This window comes from Bubalus bubalis, chromosome 11 (assembly GCF_019923935.1).
Source record: "Bubalus bubalis isolate 160015118507 breed Murrah chromosome 11, NDDB_SH_1, whole genome shotgun sequence".
Lineage (NCBI taxonomy): Eukaryota > Metazoa > Chordata > Mammalia > Artiodactyla > Bovidae > Bubalus > Bubalus bubalis.
In genome coordinates this window covers 79,484,386-79,505,274 of record NC_059167.1, presented here as the reverse complement: position 1 = coordinate 79,505,274, position 20,889 = coordinate 79,484,386, and the positions used below count along the sequence as shown (strand labels likewise).

At 39.4% G+C, this 20,889-nt stretch overlaps 1 protein-coding gene and 2 gene segments (V, D, J or C); all 3 read right to left on the bottom strand.

Moving 5' to 3' along the window:
• Positions 1–225: 225 nt before the first annotated feature.
• On the bottom strand, positions 226–703 carry LOC112577832. The segment is given in 2 exon segments: positions 226–539; positions 655–703. Coding segments are annotated over 2 exon segments (363 nt in total).
• Positions 704–10,656: 9,953 nt separating this feature from the next.
• LOC112577831 lies at positions 10,657–11,319 on the bottom strand. The segment is given in 1 exon segment: positions 10,657–11,319. A coding segment is annotated over 1 exon segment (489 nt).
• A 1,376-nt stretch (positions 11,320–12,695) lies between these two features.
• On the bottom strand, positions 12,696–20,730 carry LOC123328324. The gene is made up of 4 exons (XM_044925545.1): positions 20,682–20,730; positions 20,049–20,463; positions 19,158–19,234; positions 12,696–12,799 (listed from the first exon to the last, which is right to left on the bottom strand). The coding sequence occupies exons 1-4, from the start codon at positions 20,728–20,730 to the stop codon at positions 12,696–12,698; spliced, it is 645 nt and encodes a 214-aa protein (XP_044781480.1).
• Positions 20,731–20,889: the final 159 nt, after the last annotated feature.

Genomic DNA, 20,889 nt, shown 5'->3' with positions numbered 1-20,889 from the left:
TCAGGAGGAGAATATATCAGTAGAAAGTTACTCTAGGCACCTGCTTCCAAATGACATAGAAGGAGCTTTTATTTAGAATTAAATCTTCTGATCCAGACCACAGATGAAGCAACCGCAGAACTACCATTTCTTGTCTGGGGTCTGCAGGTGTGTATTTCAGCCTGGGTCCCGCAGCAGCAGGGCTCTCTCTTATTAAGCTCTGGGGTTTTTGTTCAGCTTTTCCTATTACTTCAAGCACTCTGAGTTCCCAGAGAGCGAGAAGTACTTTGCAGAGTCTTCCAGCTCTAAGTCTGAAATCACGAGACTGATGGATTTACGTGATCTCTTAAAATTTACAGAGTAGAGACCATACCTTGCATTCTGGCTAGAAGAACCCAAACCAATAAGGTAAATTATCTCTCCACTAGGAAGTTGTTTGTACCAAAAAATGTTGTAACTGCTCTGAGTTGTCTCATATCGACAGCTCAGTGTGACTATCTCCCCAACTGGACTGGAAATGTATGGCTGGTCTTGAGTAACTATCTGGGCTACACTGGATCCTGTGGGGAAAATCAGAAAACAGAGATGGAGCAGTGAATAAAATAGTATAGGAATTAGACTAAAAAAATCCAAGCTGAAATCATAAGATATTTGCTTCTCTTTTAGAATACCTACCAGAGAAGATGAAGGCCAGGAACACCCAGGGCAGACTGTAGACCAGCATGAGGCATGGATTCCCCTGCACAAATGTGCCTAGTTCTGCCTCAAGCTGAGAGTTCAGTGTCTGAGTGCCTGGCAGCGGATATACATAGTATCTGGTTCCTGTGTGACTCCTTCAAACAGGAAGTGGGATTTGTTGTGTTCATAGGTGACATGGTCTGTGCACAGACAGGAAAAAAAGTCTAGCTCACCACAAACCTTTCTTTGTCAATTTTTTCCTCCACAGGTAATTAAAGTAGGCTGTGCCTGAAAGGAGGCTTTGCAAAAGCAATTATTTTAAAGGTTTGAACTGAGTGGAACTAAAGAACAAACAAGTTGATTTTCACTTATAATTATTCCACAGAATAATTTTGCCATCCCATTTAATGTAGGATTTTTGTTTGTTTGTTTTACGTTTTTATTGGTGTTTGGTTACAGCAAAATGAAATGTGCTTTGACAGTTCAGTTCAGTCTCTCAGTCGTGTCCGACTCTTTGCGACCCCATGAACCGCAGCATGCCAGGCCTCCCTGTCCATCACCAACTCCCGGAGTCCACCCGAACCCATGTCCATTGACTTGGTGATGCCATCCAATCATCTCATCCTCTGTTGTCCCCTTCTCCTCCTGCCCTCAATCTTTCCCAGCATCAGGGTCTTTTCAAATGACAGAGGAATGAATAAAATGTGTTACTTATGTACAATTTTATTATTGCTGTTCTTTAGTCACTAAGTAGTGTCTGACTCTTTGGGATCCATGGACTGTATCCTGCTAGGCTCCTCTTTCCAGGGGATTTCCCAGGCAAGATACTGGAGTGGGGTGCCATTTCCTTTTCCAGGGATCTTCCTGAGCCAGGAATCGAACACATGTGTCCTGCTTGGCAGGTGGATTCTTTACCGCAGAGCCACTGGGGAAACCCCACAGTGAAATTGCTCAGCCATGAAAAAGAACAAAATAATGCTGTTTGTAACAAAATGAGCAGACCTAAAAGAAGATTTAGTATAAGCAATGAACCCTTCTTTTAATCTACTTATTTATTAGTCATTCATTTAGCCTATACTTACATTTCTCCATCCAAAATCTAAATGCTCTTTATAAAAACTCACATACTTTCGGCAAAAGGCAGTCATATCCAAAATTTTTAACTTTTTTTTATAGGTTTTAGGGCTCTACTTGGTTTTTTCAATACATAAAACCATTTTGACATAAAATGATAAAATATCAGTCCTTCTAACTTTCAGAATCTATTCTCTTTTTTATGTTTGTATGAATTTATAACAAAAATAAAATAATTATTCTCTTTAAACTTGATATTGAACCTTATTTATCAGACTTTAAGGAGGATCAGGATATTCAGTCCCGTTCCTTCCACAAGTAGAATTGTACTTCTTAGATCATGTGTTCTAGAATTGTCCTCATGTTATTTTTTCTGTCCCACTGGCCCAAAGTGTTCAGTCTCACTAGTTAGTTGCTTGTTCTTTTTTCTTTTTGTTAAGTAAAATTAAGATAAGCATGTCAGTTCTTTCTGTGCCATAATACTATAACGCACTCCAACAAAACTTGGTATCTATAGACTCCAAGCACACACTATACCTCTACAGCACAGAAGGCGATGACTGAGATTTTGTAAACTGTTACCTGTTCATTTGAATGTAGCTGTCAACCTTCCATTTGGTTTTTACCATTTTAATGGATGAATTAATATAAAAGAACCTAAGGCAAAAAAACAAAGAAAAGAAAGTACAGACAAGGTCTCTAAAACAGTGCCAACTCCTTGCTTTTAAGTTGCTTGAGTGGTGTTGTTAATGACTGATGCATGGAGGAGAGTGCACGATTAGTTGAGACATCTCCTCTGTCCCATTTCACCTCTGAATGCTGACAGGCAGCTAATGCCCTGGTTTGCATTACCAAACCTACTTGTATTTAAGTAGAAGAGATCACGAATGTCCACAGCAACTGGGCAGCAGCATGGTATTGTATATGTAGGCATATATAATTATAGATATTATATATATATATACCATAAAATTGATATTGATAAAGTATTACTAAAATACAGATGATAATCTGATATATTAGCTTTATATGCACTCTTTTTTTATGCATAGCTCTGAAATTTTATCACAGGTACAGGTTTTTGTACCATCACTAAAGTCATGATGCAGAATTGTTCTATCTCCCTAGAGCAAACCACTTTCACACTGCCTCCACCTCTGCAACTCATGATGACTCCTAGCAACTATTGATCTTTTCATCTCTATATTTTGTCCATTCTCAATATATATTGAGAATCCTGTATAATTAAATTCATACATTATGCATGCAATTGTAATAATATGGTGTGTAAGCATGCATCATGTAATCTTCTGAGATACTTTTTTTCACTCAGCATTGAGATCCATCTAGGCTGTTGCATGAATCAATAGTAAGTTTCTTTTAATCACTACAGACTTTCCCCAACTTGTGATGAATCAGCTTGGGATTTTTCAAGGTATGGTAGTGAGAAACCTACATAAGCACTCACTAGAAACCATGCTTTGCATTTTTAATTTTTATCTTTTCCCATGCTAGCAACATGCTGTATGACCTTCTCTAGTGAGGGCAGCAACAGCAAGCTGAGCTCTCAGTCAACCCTGGGATCATGAGGGTAAACAGCAAGCTGAGCTGGGCAGCAACAGCAAGCTGAGCTCTCAGTCAACCCTGGGATCATGAAAACAACTGATCCACTTAAAACCATTCTGTACCCATACAGCCATTCTGGTTTTCACTTTCAGTACAACACCTTTAGGATTAGGCCAAGCAAAACTCTGATGCACAGTAGGTTAAGTATATTATATGCCTTTTCCACTTACAACATTTTCAACTTAAAATGGTTTATTTAGACTTAACCTTATCAAAGTTGAGATAGATCTATGAATAACATTGTACTGAATGGATGTACCACAGCATATTTATCTATTCACACAATGAAGAACGTTTGGCTGGGTTCCAGTTTTTGGCCATCACATATATAGTTTCCATGAATATTCAAGTACAAATTTTGTGTGAGCATAAGTTTTTCATTATTCCATTATAATTGCCCATAAAGGAGTGTGATTGCTGAACTGTAAGGTGAGTGAATATTTAAGTTTATGTGGAACTGCTAAACTGTCTTCCAGAATGACTGTTCCATTTACCTACCAGCAATGTATGAGTGATCCAATTTCTCTACATCATTGCTAGAACTTGGTATCATCATTATTTTTAATTTTAGCCATTAAGAAAGATGTGGAGTGATATTTCATTGTGGTTTTAATTTACATTTCCCTGATGGTTAATGATGTTGAACATCTGTTTACATGCTTATTTCCCTAACACATGGCTCTTCCATGAAATGTCTGGATGAACCATTTTCCATTTGGGCTACTTCTTATCTTCCTGCTGAGTTTAGACAGTCATTGTATTCTAAACACCATCCTTTGATGAAAATACATTGTGAAAATATTTCCTGCCATTCTGTGGTTTGTCTTTTCCATTCTGTTAATAGTATCTTTCACAAAGCAAGCATTTTTACTCTTGATGAAATATTTTATTTTTTATGGATTGTGCTTTGATGTCATTACAAAAATCATTTTGTCCAACACTTAATCCTGAAGATTTTTTTTTTCAAAAAGATTTATAGTTGTAGATTTTACACATGGATGTATGGTCCATTTTGCAATTTTCCTCAAATTTTTGTATAAGGTGTGAAATTTAGGCCAAGATTCAGTTATTTGCCTAGGAATATCCAATTGTCCCTAAATCACTTGCTCATAAGACTATCATTTCTCCATTGAATAGTCATTGCACCTTCGCCAAAAAAATCAGATTTCCCCACTTTCTTATATTCCCATTTGGGATGAACAGTAGCATTATCCTGTTAATGATTTTTTTATTATCTCTTTTTATTGAACTTTTTGTCTTGTATTGGAGTATAGCCAATTAGCAATGTTGTGATAGTTTCAGGTGGACAGCAGAAGGACTCTATCCTTTTAACACTGTAGTGTCTATTGTTTACTTTTTTGAAATTCTTTATATTTAATGATAAAGATGTTGGCTAATAAATCTCATTGACTGCATAGCATGCCACAGTGTTTCAGGAGCCCTTTAATATTTAAGGATATGACAGGTACTGTTCATTGTCTACAAGTAGATTTACTTCTTCATCCTTACCAGAATCCCAATATTCTGTTTGTTAGCAACGTTCCTAGAGAAAAATGCGTAACTTCCCCAGACTTTCATTGCTTGGGATCAGCTTGAACTCTGTTGTAATCAATAAGCTGTAAGCATCTTGAGCAATTTATCACCCTTTCCTATTCACTAGAGTTTTCTACTTTTCCTAATAATGCCAAATGTCAACATGTGGGTACCTTGATACTACATGCGTTTCATGTGTGCGAAGTCACTTCAGTCATGTCTGACTCTTTCTGACCCTATGTACTGTAGCCCTCCAGGTTCCTCTGTCCATGGGATTCTCCAGGCAAGAATACTGGAGTGGATTGTCATGCCCTCCTCCGGGGGATCTTCCTGACCCAGGGATCGAACCCGAGGCTCCTGCGGTTCCTGCATTGCAGGCGGATTCTTTACCACTGAGCCACAAGTCCTGATACTAAAGATCAAAATCACACATTTGTACCTCAGATAGATGAAAAAGACAAATGACACATTTCTCATCTATGATCTATTAATAGAAAGTCAATGCTTACACATGGTCAGAAGTCATGCTTGTTTCACAAATGTGTTCTTACTTAAATATTTCAGTAGCAGAAAAGGAAAACTAGAATGAAAGCACCTGCAAATTTTAGTTTTAGTTTATTGTCACCTTATAACTAAGAATTAATAAGAGGTCATCATGTATCATTTTAGTTTTTATTGGAGTTTTATATTCATATAAGAAAATGTAATATAAGGATCAGTTCACACAGCATGGTAAATTTTCACATAACCAACACTCTTATAATCAGCACTCAGATCAAGAAACAGAGCATTACCAGCCCTTCAGAGCTCCCTTTATGATATTGATCCATTTATAATAGTATTCTGATTTCTACCAGTGTAAATTAGCTATATCAGCTTATGCACCTTATGGGAATGACATGTTTATTGACCATTTGAATATCTTCTATTGTCAAATGCCTACTTCAGACTTTTGTCTTTTACATCAGTTTGTTTGTTTTATTGTTGATTTGAAGGAGATATTTTGAAATCAAAATGAGCCCTTTGATAGTATGATAATATATTTTATAGCTAATCTTTGCTAATATAATATTTTTATAATTAATAATATTAACTTTGATAACATAATAGTACTGTAAATATATTCACTGCTGCTGCTGCTAAGTCGCTTCAGTCATGTCCAACTCTGTGCAACCCCATAGAGGGCAGCCCACTAATTACCCTTTAATAGATTTTCTAGCTATCCTTTTAACTCTTGAATACTTTTAATGACAATTTTAATATACATCAGTTTTTAAAGGGTGGTTGGTTTACAATGTTGTGCCCATCTCTGCTATACAGAAAGTGACAAGAAAAATGAATGTATATATGAATATAGACTTCGAAGAAGGCAATGGCACCCCACTCCAGTACTCTTGCCTGGAAAATCCCATGGATGGAGGAGCCTGGTAGGCTGCAGTCCATGGGGTTGCTAAGAGTCGGACACAACTGTGTGACTTCACTTTCACTTTTCAATTTCATGCATTGGAGAAGGAAATGTCAACCCACTCCAGTGTTCTTGCCTGGAGAATCCCAGGGACGGGAGAGCCTGGTGGGCTGCCGTCTATGGGGTCGCACAGAGTCAGACATGACTGAAGCGACTTAGCAGCAGAAGCAGCATGAATATAGACTAGTTTTGATGCTTAGCCATGTTTGTGTCCTGTTTAAGAAATGTGTACCTAACACAAAGTAATGAACAAGTTTTGTATTTTTTCCATTAACTTCATACATTATTCTTATATTCAGATCTGCATTCTGACTGCTATTTATATATGATCTGAAGGCCATAATACACTTTTCCATAGGAAAAATGATGGAATGTCACTTATTGAAATGAAAGTCCTTTATCCTTGGTGCATAAAGGCAAATGTTTTCCAATTTTTAGTGTAACACAATTTCAGTATTAATTTTACCACAAAATTTTACTTTGTCACTCTCTCCATCTGCTTATATCGTTCTCCTTTATTTCAGTTTTTCTTCTGTTTGTAGAATTTTTTAAAACATTTTATAGTTATCACATATTTATTACTTGGATGATGCAGTTTTCTAAACTTTCATTCTGGTTACTAAAATGAATTATTTTCAGAGGTTTTCTTCTCCTCTTTGTGCCCAGGATGCTTTCTTTTCCATGTGCTGTATTGTATGTACACTTGTTATTAGTTAATTTGAGAATCACTTAGTATGTTGCCTGTTTTATGCAATTCTGGTGTAACAAATGAATTAGATATTCTTCTTATTTTGGATTCAGTCCCTCAGATGTGGAAATAGGTAGAATTTGTAAAACATTAGAATCCTCAGTGTGCACTGCTAACAGTCTCTTCCTGATTCAATTTACTAACATATTAGCTGTAGGGGAAAACAGTTAAAAGACACAGTGAGCCAATGGAGCTCCAAGTTCCTAACTCAGTTATTTTTCTCGTGAGATCATCTGCTCATGGTGAATCTCTATTGGTAGAATTAGTGATAGAACTAATGACAGTTCTATTAAACAGCACTCATTAATTCTGTGATTTCTAAAGATACATTTGGTAGAAGGTTTTAAAGCAGGACACATTTGGTATAAGGATAGCACATGATTTTTTTTTTTCATTGGTAAGGATTATTTCTGAGTGAAGATGAAAAAAGCAGGAATAATAAAAGGCTTTTTAAAATCTGTTTGCCACGTTTGGGTTGGCAAGCACTGTGTTTCCAATGGCCATGGGTTGCTGAAATACCATATGGATTTTTAACACCTTTGTTGGCTTATAGTTCTGGGAGATGGCATGAATGAGAATACCAGTTGATATCCAAATAACTATTTTTTAATCCATTTTTATAAAATTAGAATTCCCTGCCTCATTGGGGGAATGAGTTAAGCACAATTTACACCTTTCAAAATATCTGGTGTCAACCACTTTACATAAAATGCAATGTACTGGTAATTTTAATGGAAGAAAGAATTTTGTGTTGGAATAAACTCAAGTTTCACAGGAAGACCTTAACAAAGTACTTGGGGACCTATTTCACTAACAATGATAGGAAAGAGGAGTGAAGACAGGAAAGAAGGAAAAGAGAGAGGGAGGGTGGAAGGAAAAGAAATGGAAATAAAAGGATAGGATTAATGAGTTTATGAATGAATAAGTATTTTCAAATATACCCCTGTCTTCATTGTGAAATCCGTGTGATGTTGACTCTCTCTTCTATTTTTAAAAAGATATAACTCACCCTTTCAATATTTTATTGCATCTCTAGCAATGAGCACCAAAGAATTGATGCTTTTGAACTGTGGTGTTGGAGAAGACTCTTGAGAGTCCCTTGGACTGCAAGGAGATCCAACCAGTCCATTCTGAAGGAGATCAGTCCTGGGTGTTCATTGGTAGGACTAATTCTGAAGCTGAAACTCCAATACTTTGGCCACCTGATGCAAAAAGCTGACTCATTTGAAAAGACCCTGATGCTGGGAAAGATTGAGGGCAGGAGGAGAAGGGGACGACAGAGGATGAGATGGTTGGATGGCATTACTGACTCAATGGACATGGGTTTGGGTGGACTCCGTGAGTTGGTGATGGACAGAGAGGCCTGACGTGCTGCAGTTCATGGGGTCGCAAAGAGTCGGACACGACTGAGTGACTGAACTGAACTGAACTAGCAATTATTAGTAACATCAGTCATAAATATGTCTTTAATCAATAAATATTTGTTGAACACTTACTATTTGTTGGGTACTGTGCTGATTACTGAGAAAACTTCAATAAACAAAAGGAATGAAAAGATATGTTTCAGGAAAAGTGAAGTAAGGAAACAGAAAGTGAGCGCAAAGGCCATGAAGAGGAGGAAATGAGTGAAAAAGTGATTGGAGGGATAGGCTGATTTGGAAAATGCTACAGCACCTCTTATTGTACTTTCCAAGATTGAGTACAAGTATCTGTTCCTTCATCTCTGACTCACAAGTCAAAGCAATTTCCAAAGCATAAACACAGAAATATACGTTTAGGTACACATCCTATGCAGCAGGATAGATTTCTCATTCTTTTTGATGATCCAAGAATATTATGTTAGTGATGCCGCTCACATCAAGGGCCAGAATGCCTCCCTATTACTTTCTCTGTCTTGTGCTCTAATTTCCTCTATACCTTTTCTCTTGGGGAAAATGTGTGGCTAATAAGGAGCTAAGGATGTTTCAGAATCTCGCTACAATCAGTAAAAGATATTTATACTGCTATTTGGATATTTAGAGGACTAGCATGTCTCTTTACAGAATTAAGGATTATTGCTTTTCTTGAGTCACAACATATGCCTTTTGTTCTAACACTTGACATTTTGCCCTAAAACGTGTGTCACCTTCAGCTATGGGAATTGTGATTCATTCCACTGACTTTCCAGTTGACTCACTATTTCAGGGCTTTCTTCCTACTGTTGCTTCCAGGAAGGCCAGATTGAATTACACATGCTGAGATTTTGGAGCTTCACATTGGCAAATTTAAAAATAAATATAACAGTTGGTCTAAGACATATTAAGACAAAAATAGGCAACTTTTAAAATCTCTTTGAGGCTTAGCTTTCTAAGAGGTACCATAGATCTCAGAATAACTCCCTAAATGGCAACAAGGATTAAAAGATACATTTGTTGCTGCTGCTAAGTCATTTCAGTCATGTCCAACTCTGTGCGACCCCATAGACGGCAGCCCAATGGGCTCCCCCGTCCCTGGGATTCTCCAGGCAAGAACACTGGAGTGGGTTGCCATTTCCTTCTCCAATGCATAAAAGTGAAAAATGAAAGTCAAGTTGCTCAGTCGTGTCCAACTCTGTGCGACCCCATAGACAACAGCCCACCAGGTTCCTCCACCCATGGGATTTTCCAGGCAAGAGTACTGGAGTGGGGTGCCATTGCCTTCTCCGAAAGACACATTTAGGGCTTTCTAAAAGACATTGATTTTAAAGCTAAAAAGAAATTAATTTTTGATAGATTTGACAGTGTAAGAAATAAAGACAACATCATTTAAAAAATAAAGATAGTATGTTAAAATAAAACATATAAGCAAATATGAAAGTCAAAATATCATGTAAGATATTAAAATAATTCTAGCAAATAAAAATAAAGCTAACCTAATGGAAAAAATGGTCAAAATATAGGAACAAGCATATGAACAAGGTTGAATGACAGAGTGACAATATACAGAGAAAAAGTTGCTCGAAAACACTAGGGATCAGTAAAATGTCTATAGATAAAGTACATTTGAATTGTTAAAATGAAAAAGGCTGGTAATTCTCAATTTTTAGAGGATGCGAAGTACACCTTAATTGTTTATACCATTTGAATGGGAAGTTGTCACTTTAAAAAAAATTGTAAGTGCACCTTATTTTGAAAATAGCCATTCAAGTTCAGAAATTTCATTACAATAGACATGTCCCCATATATACAAAAGTCAATCTACAAAGTTGTATAAAGATAACACTCTTTAGGATAGCACAGTAATAGAAACAAATACTTAAGGTAAACATAATTAACAATAGAATGCTTCAGAGTACTACACAAGCATCATAAGAATGAATTGGACCACTTCCCAGGTGGCACAGTGGTAAAGAATCCTCCTACGATGCAGGAGACAAAGGAGACAAGATTTGATCCCTGGATCTGGAAGATCTTCTGGAGAAGGAAATGGCAACCCACTCCAGTATTCGTCCCTGGAAAATCCCAAGGACAGAGGAGCCTGGCAGGCTACAATTCTTGAGGTAGCAAAGAGTGGGACATGAAAGAAAACTTTGGGACAGGAGAATTATTTGTATTTTTCTCACTTTTAGGTTGAGACTAACACACTGGAACCAACATTTTATTGACATGAGAAAGAACCATGAAAAATTGCTAATGCTTCTCACTTTATTTCTATGTTGCAATTGGGATTCTAGGTATTCCCATAATTCCCCAAATTCTTCTCAGCCACATCAACCAATGACACACTTCTTCCTTGTCCTTTTCTTTATGCATCTTCTCCCCTTCTCCTTCCCTTCATTTTCCTCATCTCTTACTGCTCTCTGAGTCTCCTTCCAGATGACTCTAGATTTGCTCTCGTGACTGCTCCCCCGCTGTGTCCCCCCTTCTTCCCACCAGAGAAACACTGCACAGGTGCAGCCCCGTCTGTCCCAGTGTGCCTCTCTCGGGACCCAGTAGTACACAGCGGTGTCTCTCAGGGAGACCTGGGGCAGGACCAAGGTGCTGCACTTTCTGTCTGAAGCTGTGGTCAGAGAGGCCATGCTGCTGTTCACTGTGCCTCGTAAGCCATGAATGACATACTGTGGACTCTGATTGGGATTTTGCTGATACCAATGTATAGACTCATTTCCACCAATGGTAGAGTGGCTACAAGGCAGATTTACATCTTCTCCTTCAGGACGATCCATGGAGCTGGGCTGGGTGGTCTTAGCATCAAACATAGTCCCTGGGGGTTTAAGAAATCAAATTAGCTCCAGAGCACAAATAAGCATAATTCTATGGATCAAGGGCATAACCCTCTCATAACTGTCTGGCCCTGACCCCTACTCCTGTGTTTCTATTTATATCCTGGAAAAATATTATTGGTGTTCAATATTGGACTGCAAGGAGATCAAACCAGTTATCCTAAAGGAAATAACCCTAAATATTCATTGGAAGGACTGATGCTGAAACTGCTGCTGCTGCTCAGTCACTTCAGTCGTGTCCAACTCTGTGTGACCCCATAGACGGCAGCCCACCAGGCTTCCCCATCCTTGGGATCCTCCAGGCAAGAACACTGGAGTGGGTTGCCATTTCATTCTCCAATGCGTGAAAGTGAAAAGTGAAAGTGAAGTCGCTCAGTCTTGTCTGACACTGGAGCTCCAATAATTTGTACACCTGATGAGAAGAGCTGACTCATTGAAAATACCCTGATACTGGGAAAAATTGAAGACAAAAGGAGAAGGGGTGGTAGAGGATGAAGTGGTTAAACAGTGTCATTGTCCCAGTGGACATGAATTTGAGCATATTCCAGGAGATAATAGAAGACAGAGGAGCCTGGCATACTGCCAGTTATTTGGTTGTAAACGTGGATACAACTTAGTGACTGAAAAACAACAAAATTATGGAGACCAAAAACACGTGGCAAGAATCAGAGATCCATAGGCTTTGTTCCATGGGTCCTTGGCTCACTAAACCCAGAGATTTCCTACAACCTGCTTACTGCTAAGGACTCTTCTGGAATCATAGCCATGGTTTAACCTGTCATGTAGAAGTTTGTGTTCCCTAGCAAATCCATAGATCAGTTCTCAATTGCATCACTATAATGCTGAATAAAGCACAGGGAGAGGAGTAGAGAGCAAATAACTCTTTGTGGTCCTTTGCTCTCAAAGTCAATGCTTGTAGACACAGAACACTTACCCAAGGTCAGAAACACTGTTACTCCAGTCACCAGCCTCATACTTCAGGGACAAACCAGGATCGTGGGCTCAGAGCTCAGGCTTGGGTCTGATCCTTGGCTTAAGGAGATTCCAGAGAACAGAGGCAACAGCTGATAGTAAAGACTTACAACCAGTGCAGATATCACTGTGTTGTTGCTAGGACTTTCTCAGCCAATGATCAAGCAACCCCTTATCTAGGTCTTCCTCCCCTGTTTTAGTCATGTCCCCAAAAGATGGTGAAACATCCCCAGTTAACAGTGCAATCATCTCTGAAGTTTAATGTCTGCCTCGGGAAAAGGAATACCAATCACAATCATGTGCCTATGCACAACCACTGGTCTATCATTTGTTTCTTAAGAAATTGGCTGATGCTCCATGAAGCTTGCAGAGCATAATATTTAATCACAGAAAAATGTACTGAGTTCTGTGTAGTAAGATAATGAAAATTTCCATCCACATTCCAGAAAACGTATGGGAGATTCAAAGTAGGCAGTGATGTGCTCTGGGAGACAGAAACATAAATAACATTGAGACTAAAAGCTACACATTCTGGAGCTTGGAGCTCTTGTACGTGTTCTTGGAATCATGGATCTATTGCCATCTAGGTAGACATTTTTCACGCATCTGTTCTTATTGACATAGATGGTGTTCACCTCATCCTCCTTGAACAGTGGTCCATAATCCTCATGTCCCCAATGCCGATGCTTGTGGGTGTTGTATAGCAAGGATGCTAAGGTAGAGGAATAAACAGAAAAAAAGGCAAAGTAGGTGGGGGTGGAGTGACTTAGCAGCGGGGCTTCCCAAGTGGCGCAAGTGGTAAAGAACTCACCTGCCAATGCAGAAGACTTAAGAGACCCATGTTCAATCCCTGGATCAGGAAGATCTCCTAGAGAAGGGCTTAGCAACCCACTTCAATATTCTTGCCTGGAGAATCCATTGGACAGAGAAGCCTGGTGGGCTACAGTCCATGACTCACAGAGTTAGACACGATTGAAGCAACTTACCACACAGTACACACATCTTACTTGTAATACCTCTGTACTCATCTGTATTTTCTTGGTCCTAAATACCCCATGCTGCTACTGCTAAGTCACTTCAGTCATTTACAAGTCTGTGTGACCACATAGACGTCAGCCCACCAGGCTGTCCTGCCCCTGGGATTCTCCAGGCAAGTACACTGGAGTAGGTTGCCATTTCCTTCTCCAATGCATGAAAGTAAAAAAGTGAAAGTGAAGTCGCTCAGTCATGTCCGACTCTTAGCGACCCCATGGACTGCAGCCTACCAGGCTCCTCCATCCATGGGATTTTCCAGGCAAGAGTACTGGAGTGGGGTGCCATTGCCTTCTCCATAGAAGGTTTTAATTCTCTTTGACTGCTTTCAGTTCAGTTCAGTTCAGTCTCTCAGTCGTGTCCAACTCATTGCGACCCCATGAACCACAGCACACCAGGTCTCTGCAGTCATACGATTCTCATTTGTTGATCTCTTTTTCATTTGTCTCTAACCTTCATATATTTAAAATTTACTTCAAAGCCCATGTAATTCAATATTTATAAGAGTTTGATACATAGTAGGCACTCAAGAATTACATGGTTTCTGAGTGAGCTGATGAATCATTATTCATGAATTTGATGAGAAATTACGTTAAACAACTGTTTAAATTACTCTGAAAACAATCTTCCAACTTTATGGGATGCATGCCAAATAAAAGACTCCGATAGTATAAACAGAGGGTTATTATTGTGAACAATGAACAATAGAATATAAACAATAAATCCAAGTCTAGCATGGAGGAAAATTGTACTGAAGACATAGGAGTAATGTTACAAAAATCATGCTTTGTTCATTTAACAAATATTCATAAATACTCACTGGAAGCATTGTTGTTCAGTCTCTGTCATGTCTGACTCTTTGCAACCCCATGAACTGCAGCACACCACAATTTCTTGCCCTTCTCTATCTTCAAGAGCTTGTTCGAGCCCATGTCCATTGTGTGGATGCTGCCATCCAATCATCTCATCCTCTGTCACCCCCTTCTCCTCCTGTCCTCAATCTTTCCCAGCATCAGGGTCCTTTCCAATGAGTCGGCTCTTCACATCAAGTGGCCAAAGTATTGGAACTTCAGCTTCAGCATCAGTCTTTCTGATGAATATTCTGGGTCGATTTCCTTTAGGATTGACCACTTTGATCTCTTTGCTGTCCAAGAAACTCTCAAAGGCCTTCTGAAGCACCACAATTAGAAAGCCTCAGTTCTTTGGCACTCAGTCTTCTTTAGGGTCCAACTCTCATATCAGTATGACTACTGGAAAACCATAGCTTCAACTCTGTGGAACTTTGTTGGCAAAGTGATGTCTCTGCTTTTTAATATGCTGTCTAGGTTTGTCATAGCTTTCCTTCCAAGGAGCAAGTGTCTTTTAATATCATTGTTGCAGACACCTTCTGCAGTGATTTGGGAACCAAAGAAAATAAAATCTGTCACTGCTTCAACTTTTCCCCCATCTATTGGCATTAAGTGTTGGGACCCCAGATGCCATGATCTTAGTTTTTTAAAATTTGAGTTTGTCACTGTCCTCCTTTACTCTCATCAAGAAGCTCTTTAGTAACTCTTCTCTTTATGCCATTAGAGTGGTATCATCTGCATATGTGAGGTTGTTGGTATTTCTCCTGGCAATCTTGATTCCAGCTTGTGATTCATCCAACCCAGTATTTCACATGATGTACTCTGCATATAATTTAAATAAGCAGGGTGACAGTATACAGCCTTGATGCATTCCTTTCCCAATTTTGAATCAGTTTGTTGTTCTGCCGGGAGCCAGCACGGGAGTTCCCACCCATGACAAAGGTCATGCGGAGAGGCCTGATATGCAAAGGCGAGTCAGGGCTCAAGGGGCCCCCCTGGACCTGCCCGAGCATCTACCCCAAAACAAAAATCTGCCTGTTTTACTATTTCACGACTTTCACCAACTCTTCTGACATTAACGGGGGGCTATCCCCAACCACTTTTCTCTGTAAGAAAATCAACTTAAAACTCTCGTTAATAAGTATCCTGGGCGTAATAGGTGTGTTTCAATTCAAACCCCTCTGATGACTTTCTAGCTTGCCTGAAAGGTTTGTTCAGATTCACAGCCTCCCAACCATGAGAGGCATGGGAAGCTTAAGATATGCTAACAATGCGGAGATTCTCAAAGAGTTAAATTTTTTAAAATAGAACTAATAGAGGATTTTTTTTTGTAGAGCTAATGCTTGCTGCCAAGTTTCCATATCCCTTACCTACTGTGTCCCTGGGAGTGTATTGATTAATATAGTTGGTTTATAGAAATGTAAGTAGTAGCTTTAATGTTTGTAACCTTGGATACTTGAGTTAATTCTTTTCTTGTTATAGCCCACCACACTTTTGCCCTATAGAAATGCAACTTTATCTAATGCTTTCGGAGGGTGGTGCCTGACTTTAGAATAATCACCTTTAGAGAAAAATAAGTTTTCTGAAGAAAGGGTCATAAAATGTTAACAGGCCTCCTGGCCAGAAGATGATGTAAATCACCTAAAGCTTTTGCATATAATAAGTTTGCAGAAAGAAAGCCTGGCTTCGATAAGGATCAAGGACTGCTGACCTTGCATGACTCTACCCCTTCCCCCTTTATCCTCTATGCACAACTTAAGGTATGAAAACTACTTTGGAAAATAAAGTGCGGGCCTTGCTCAAAGCTTGGTCTCCCCATGTCATTCTTTCTCTTTCCTTTTCCTTTTCAGGCTGATCCCCTGGAGTGCAGGGGCTCTCTGCGTTCACTTTCCTGCCTGGGCTTCTAAGACCCACTCAAGAAGGTGCCTAAGGTGGGGCATCTTCCGCGATTTGAGAGGGCGCCTGCAGCCTACATGAACAGAGCAAGTCCTGTGCTGGGGCTTTATTGGCTTTCTGCGTAAGCCAAGGAATATCAGCCTCTTTTCTCTCCTCTATTTTCTTAACTGCAAAATTCTTTCCCTATCTCTTCTCTATTTCTATCCTTTTCGCCAACGCTGTCCTCCTGAGGGAATCCCTGGATCCAACCGGGACTGGACCCCAGCATTGTTCCATGTCTGGTTCTAACTGTTGCTTCTTGACCTGCATACAGGTTTCTCAGGAGGCTGGTAAGGTGGTCTGGTATTCCTATCTATTTATGAATTTTCCAGTTTCTTTCGATCCACACAGTTAAAGGCTTTAGCATAGTCAATGAAGCAGAAGTAGATGTTTTCTGGAATTCCCTTGCTTTTTCTATGATCCAGTGAGTTGTCTAGTGGTTTTCCCTACTTTCTTCAGCTTAAGCCTGAATTTTGCAATAATGAGCTCATGATCTGAGCCACGATCAGCTCCAGATCTTGTTTTTGCTGACTGTGTAGAGTTTCTCCATTTTTGGCTGCAAAGTATATAATCAATTTGATTTCTGTATTAACTCTCTGGTGATATTCATGTGTAGGGTGGGCTCTTGTGTTGTTGGAAGAGGGTGTTTTCTATGACCAGTGTGTTTTCTTGGCAAAACTCTATGACCAGTGTATTTTCTTGGCCCTTCCCTGCTTCAGTTTGTACTCCAAGGCCAAACTTGCCTGTTACTCCGGTATCTCTTGACTTCCTATGTTTCCATTCCAATCCCCTATGATGAAAAGGACATCTATTTTTGGTGGTATTTCTAGAAGGTCTTGTAGATCTTCATAGAACTGTTCTTCATAGATCCGTTTAGGTTCCAGTTTAAACCCATCATGTCACCATCACTGAGACATCCAGTCACCCTGTTCTGGGTCAAGTGCTTCCTCATACCCAAATCTTTTCCAAGGAGCCCTCTAAATGGTACACTCAGGATGACAATAAAAGTTTAAGATGTTTTTCACAGTTAGAAAAGTTATGTCTCATTTCTCAAAGATTAAAAAATTGGAATAGTAAAATCTGTCTCATAGGGTTTTAATATTTAACTTAGATAATCAATCAGAAATGCATCCTACAGTGTCTGACATATAGTAAGCTCAATAAATACCAACTTTCTATATTCTACTAAAATCTCCTTTCCATTAATGTTCAGGTCTGTGACCTGATTTTTCACCTCCACATCAGTTCAGTAGTGGACTCTTCTAGGAAATTTATTTAATCACTTGTTTTCCTGGAGATAGTCATTATTTTTCCTTATCCTTTTGGTGTGATAGCCAGCTAGTGACATTGATACACTCAGGGTGCTGAAAAGACACAGATGGAACAGGTGAGTTTGACTTTTATTTCCATAAAAATAGTGAAATCAAGGACACCTTGAATGTTTACTAGCTGTTGCTGCTGCTGCTGCTGCTGCTAAGTCACTTCAGTAGTGTCTGACTCTGTGCGACCCCAGACACTTAGCCCACCAGGCTCCCCCGTCCCTTGGATTCTCCAGGCAAGAACACTGGAGTGGGTTGCCATTTCCTTCTCCAATGCATGAAAGTGAAAAGTGAAAGTGAAGTCGCTCAGTTGTGTCCGACTCTTAGCGACCTCATGGACTGCAGCCTACCAGGCTCCTCTATCCATGGGATTTTCCAGCCAAGAGTACTGGAGTGGGGTGCCATTGCCTTCTCTGTGTTTACTAGCTATTGGATATAATATTTCTGAATTGGATCTCCAAGATTTTGCCATTCTTATTAATGACTAAGAATTGACTATTTTCAGTTCTTTTTTATTTATGAGCTTTTAATATATTCTGCATTTGATTCCTTTTTCAGTAACGTGTATTGCATATATAGCCTTCCAGGCTGGCACTGCCTTTCCATTCTCTTAGCAGTGCTTTTTAACAAAAAAGACAATTTAAAAATATGCTTTCATGCTCATTAGAAGCTTCCTTGAAAGTTTTATTTGTTTGCTTTCTTTAAAAACTTTATAAATGCTTTCCTTTTTTCACTGCTATTGCTTGTAATGAGAAGACAAGTATCATTCTTATGATGTTTCCCAGAATACAACATATCAATTTCCCCTGCCTATTAACACGATTTTTCCCCACTAAAATAGACTCTTGAATTTGTCTTCAATACCTTGCAAACTTTGCAAAGCCACCGAGGTCAACTTACAGAATTCCTTATTCATCTTTATGACTTTCCACATAGCATTGGTCCTGAATAAGGAGCTTGTTTTATAGGAAGTCAAGTACAACAGTGAGTAGAGGTTCTTGCTATGTTAAAGAGGTTATGGAATGGTTACAATCTTGTGGTCATATGCAGTAACAAAACCTAGAATATTTATGAATTTTTAAAATTTTATATGAATATATTTATGTATACATTAGCCATTTTTAGCTTCCCTCTCCTCTTTGCCTGCCTCTGGTAACAGAAAATGTGCTGCTACAAGTTAATCTTATATCTCATTGTATCTCTGTAGTAAAGATACAGGGTCAATTGGAGAGTGTGATTCAGCTAGAAGAGGAAAGAACGTCATCCTTAAATAGATAAATGAACTTGGTATTCTCTTTGAAAGAGAGAGCTTCTTTTGGCTGAATAAAGAATAATTGCATCATATTAACAGGAAGTATAGTTTTCCTGTGGTCTTTATTCAAAGTTGTGGTGTTCAAAGAGGTAATGATGAATGCTTAGTTAATTAACAAGGAGGGAAGTTAACTAGTTAAGCTATTATGGTGGATTTGTACTGTCTCAACTTAATCTATTTCCCAGAATTTGCTTCTCTGTATTGTTCTGGGTTATGGTTGGCCATGAAAGAGATTTGTGTAAGATTTGGGAGGTACTTGTGACGAAGTAGTCATGTTTCTAGGTTCAGGTTGGTTCAGGTCTCCAGAGACTATGGCAACTCATAATGTTGCTGCTGGTCTGATCGTTCAACTTATTGTTGACTCACAACTCCTCGCCCTCCCACCAGATCTCTTACTCATGTTCTCTTTGTCTTTGACCAAGTATGCTTGTAGCATGATGGCAAACTTCTTAAGTTCGCCCAATACTGTGAGCCTGAAGGAGGTAAGAGAAAGATGAGTGTTAGTGTGTCTTGTGGGGTCCATTGTCCTCATGTACATGTCACAGCTTGTCCATGCTTTTTCCAGTTTGTCCACAGTTGGTCCACAGTTTGTCCAGTTGCCACATCCAACTTTCCTTCATAGATGGTACTTTAGTTGACTTACAGTGATCTCAAGCTCAAACCAAATACAAATATAATAGCTTTTATAGACTCTTCCACCAGCTCTAGCCCTGCCTGTGAATAATCCTTATAACTAATCTCTTACTCTACATCACTGGTGGGTCTCCTCTGGATATGCCCTGACACGATGTCTAAGAGGAAAGGACTGTATGATAAGTCGCTTCAGTCGTGTCTGACTCTTTGCAATACCATAGACTGTAGCCCACCAACTTCCTCTGTCCAGGGGATTCTCCAGGCAAGAATATTAGAGTGGGTGGCTTTGCCCTCCTCCAGGGGATCTTCCCAAACCAGGGACCAAATCTGTGTCCCTAATGTCTCCTGCATTGGCAAGCAAGTTCTTTACCCCTAGTGCCCAGGAAGCCCGAAAAGGGAAGGACTAAGGAAATGATTTTCATGATGATTTCAGATTCTAGACCCAGATTTGTGATGTGAGGATCTTTAGGTGAAACTACCATTTTATATTATTGTGGAGCAAGTCTTCAAATTTAGACAACTTTACACATATTTTGTATGGTTGATTTAAAGTCAAAAATCCAAGAGGAGAATGTTATCAGTAAAGAGTTACTCTGGACACCTGTCTCCATATGGAAGGAAGTTTTATTTAGAATTAAATCCTCTGATGCAGACCACAGATGAAGCAACCGCAGGACTACCATTTCTTGTCTAGGATATACAGGTATGTATCTCAGCTGTGGTCCTGCAGCAGAGGAGCTCTCTCTTATTAAGCTCTGGAGGTTTTGTTCAGCTTTTCCTATTACCCTGAGCACTGTGAGTTCAAAGAGAGCACAGAAGTACCTTGCAGAATCTTCCAGTTGTAAGGTTGAAATGGTGAGACTGGAGGATTTAAGTGATCTCTGAAAATTTAGAGAGTAGCGGCCATCCCTTGTAAGGAAAATCATCTCTCCACTGGGAGGTTGCTTATACCAAAAAATGTTGTAACTGCTCCAACTTGTTTCACACTGACAGTTCACGGTGACTGCCTCTGCAATCTGAGTGAATATGTCTGGTTGATCTTGAATAACTTTCTGGGCTACACCAGATCCTGTGGAAAAAAATCAGAAAACAGAGATGAAGCAGTGAATAAAATAGTGTAGGAATTAGCCTCATTTGAGATCACACCCCCCAAAAAACAAACTGAAATCCTAAGACTCTTGCTTTTCCCCAATCCTCCTTTCCTCGCCAAGTCCCTGTGAAGCTCCATGCACCTGTGTGCAGTCCTTTCACCCTGAACACACACACTCATGCTTGGAGCATCCCTACCAGAGAAGGTGAAGGCCAGGAACACCCAGAGCAGATTGGAGAGCGGCATGAGGCATGGAATCCCCTACACAAATGTGCTCAGTTCTGCCTCAAGCTGAGAGTTCAGTGTTTTTGTGTGCCTGGCAGCACATATACATAGTACCTGTTCCTGTGTGACTCCTTCAAACAGGAAGTGGTGTTTGTCATATTCATACATCATGTGGTCTGT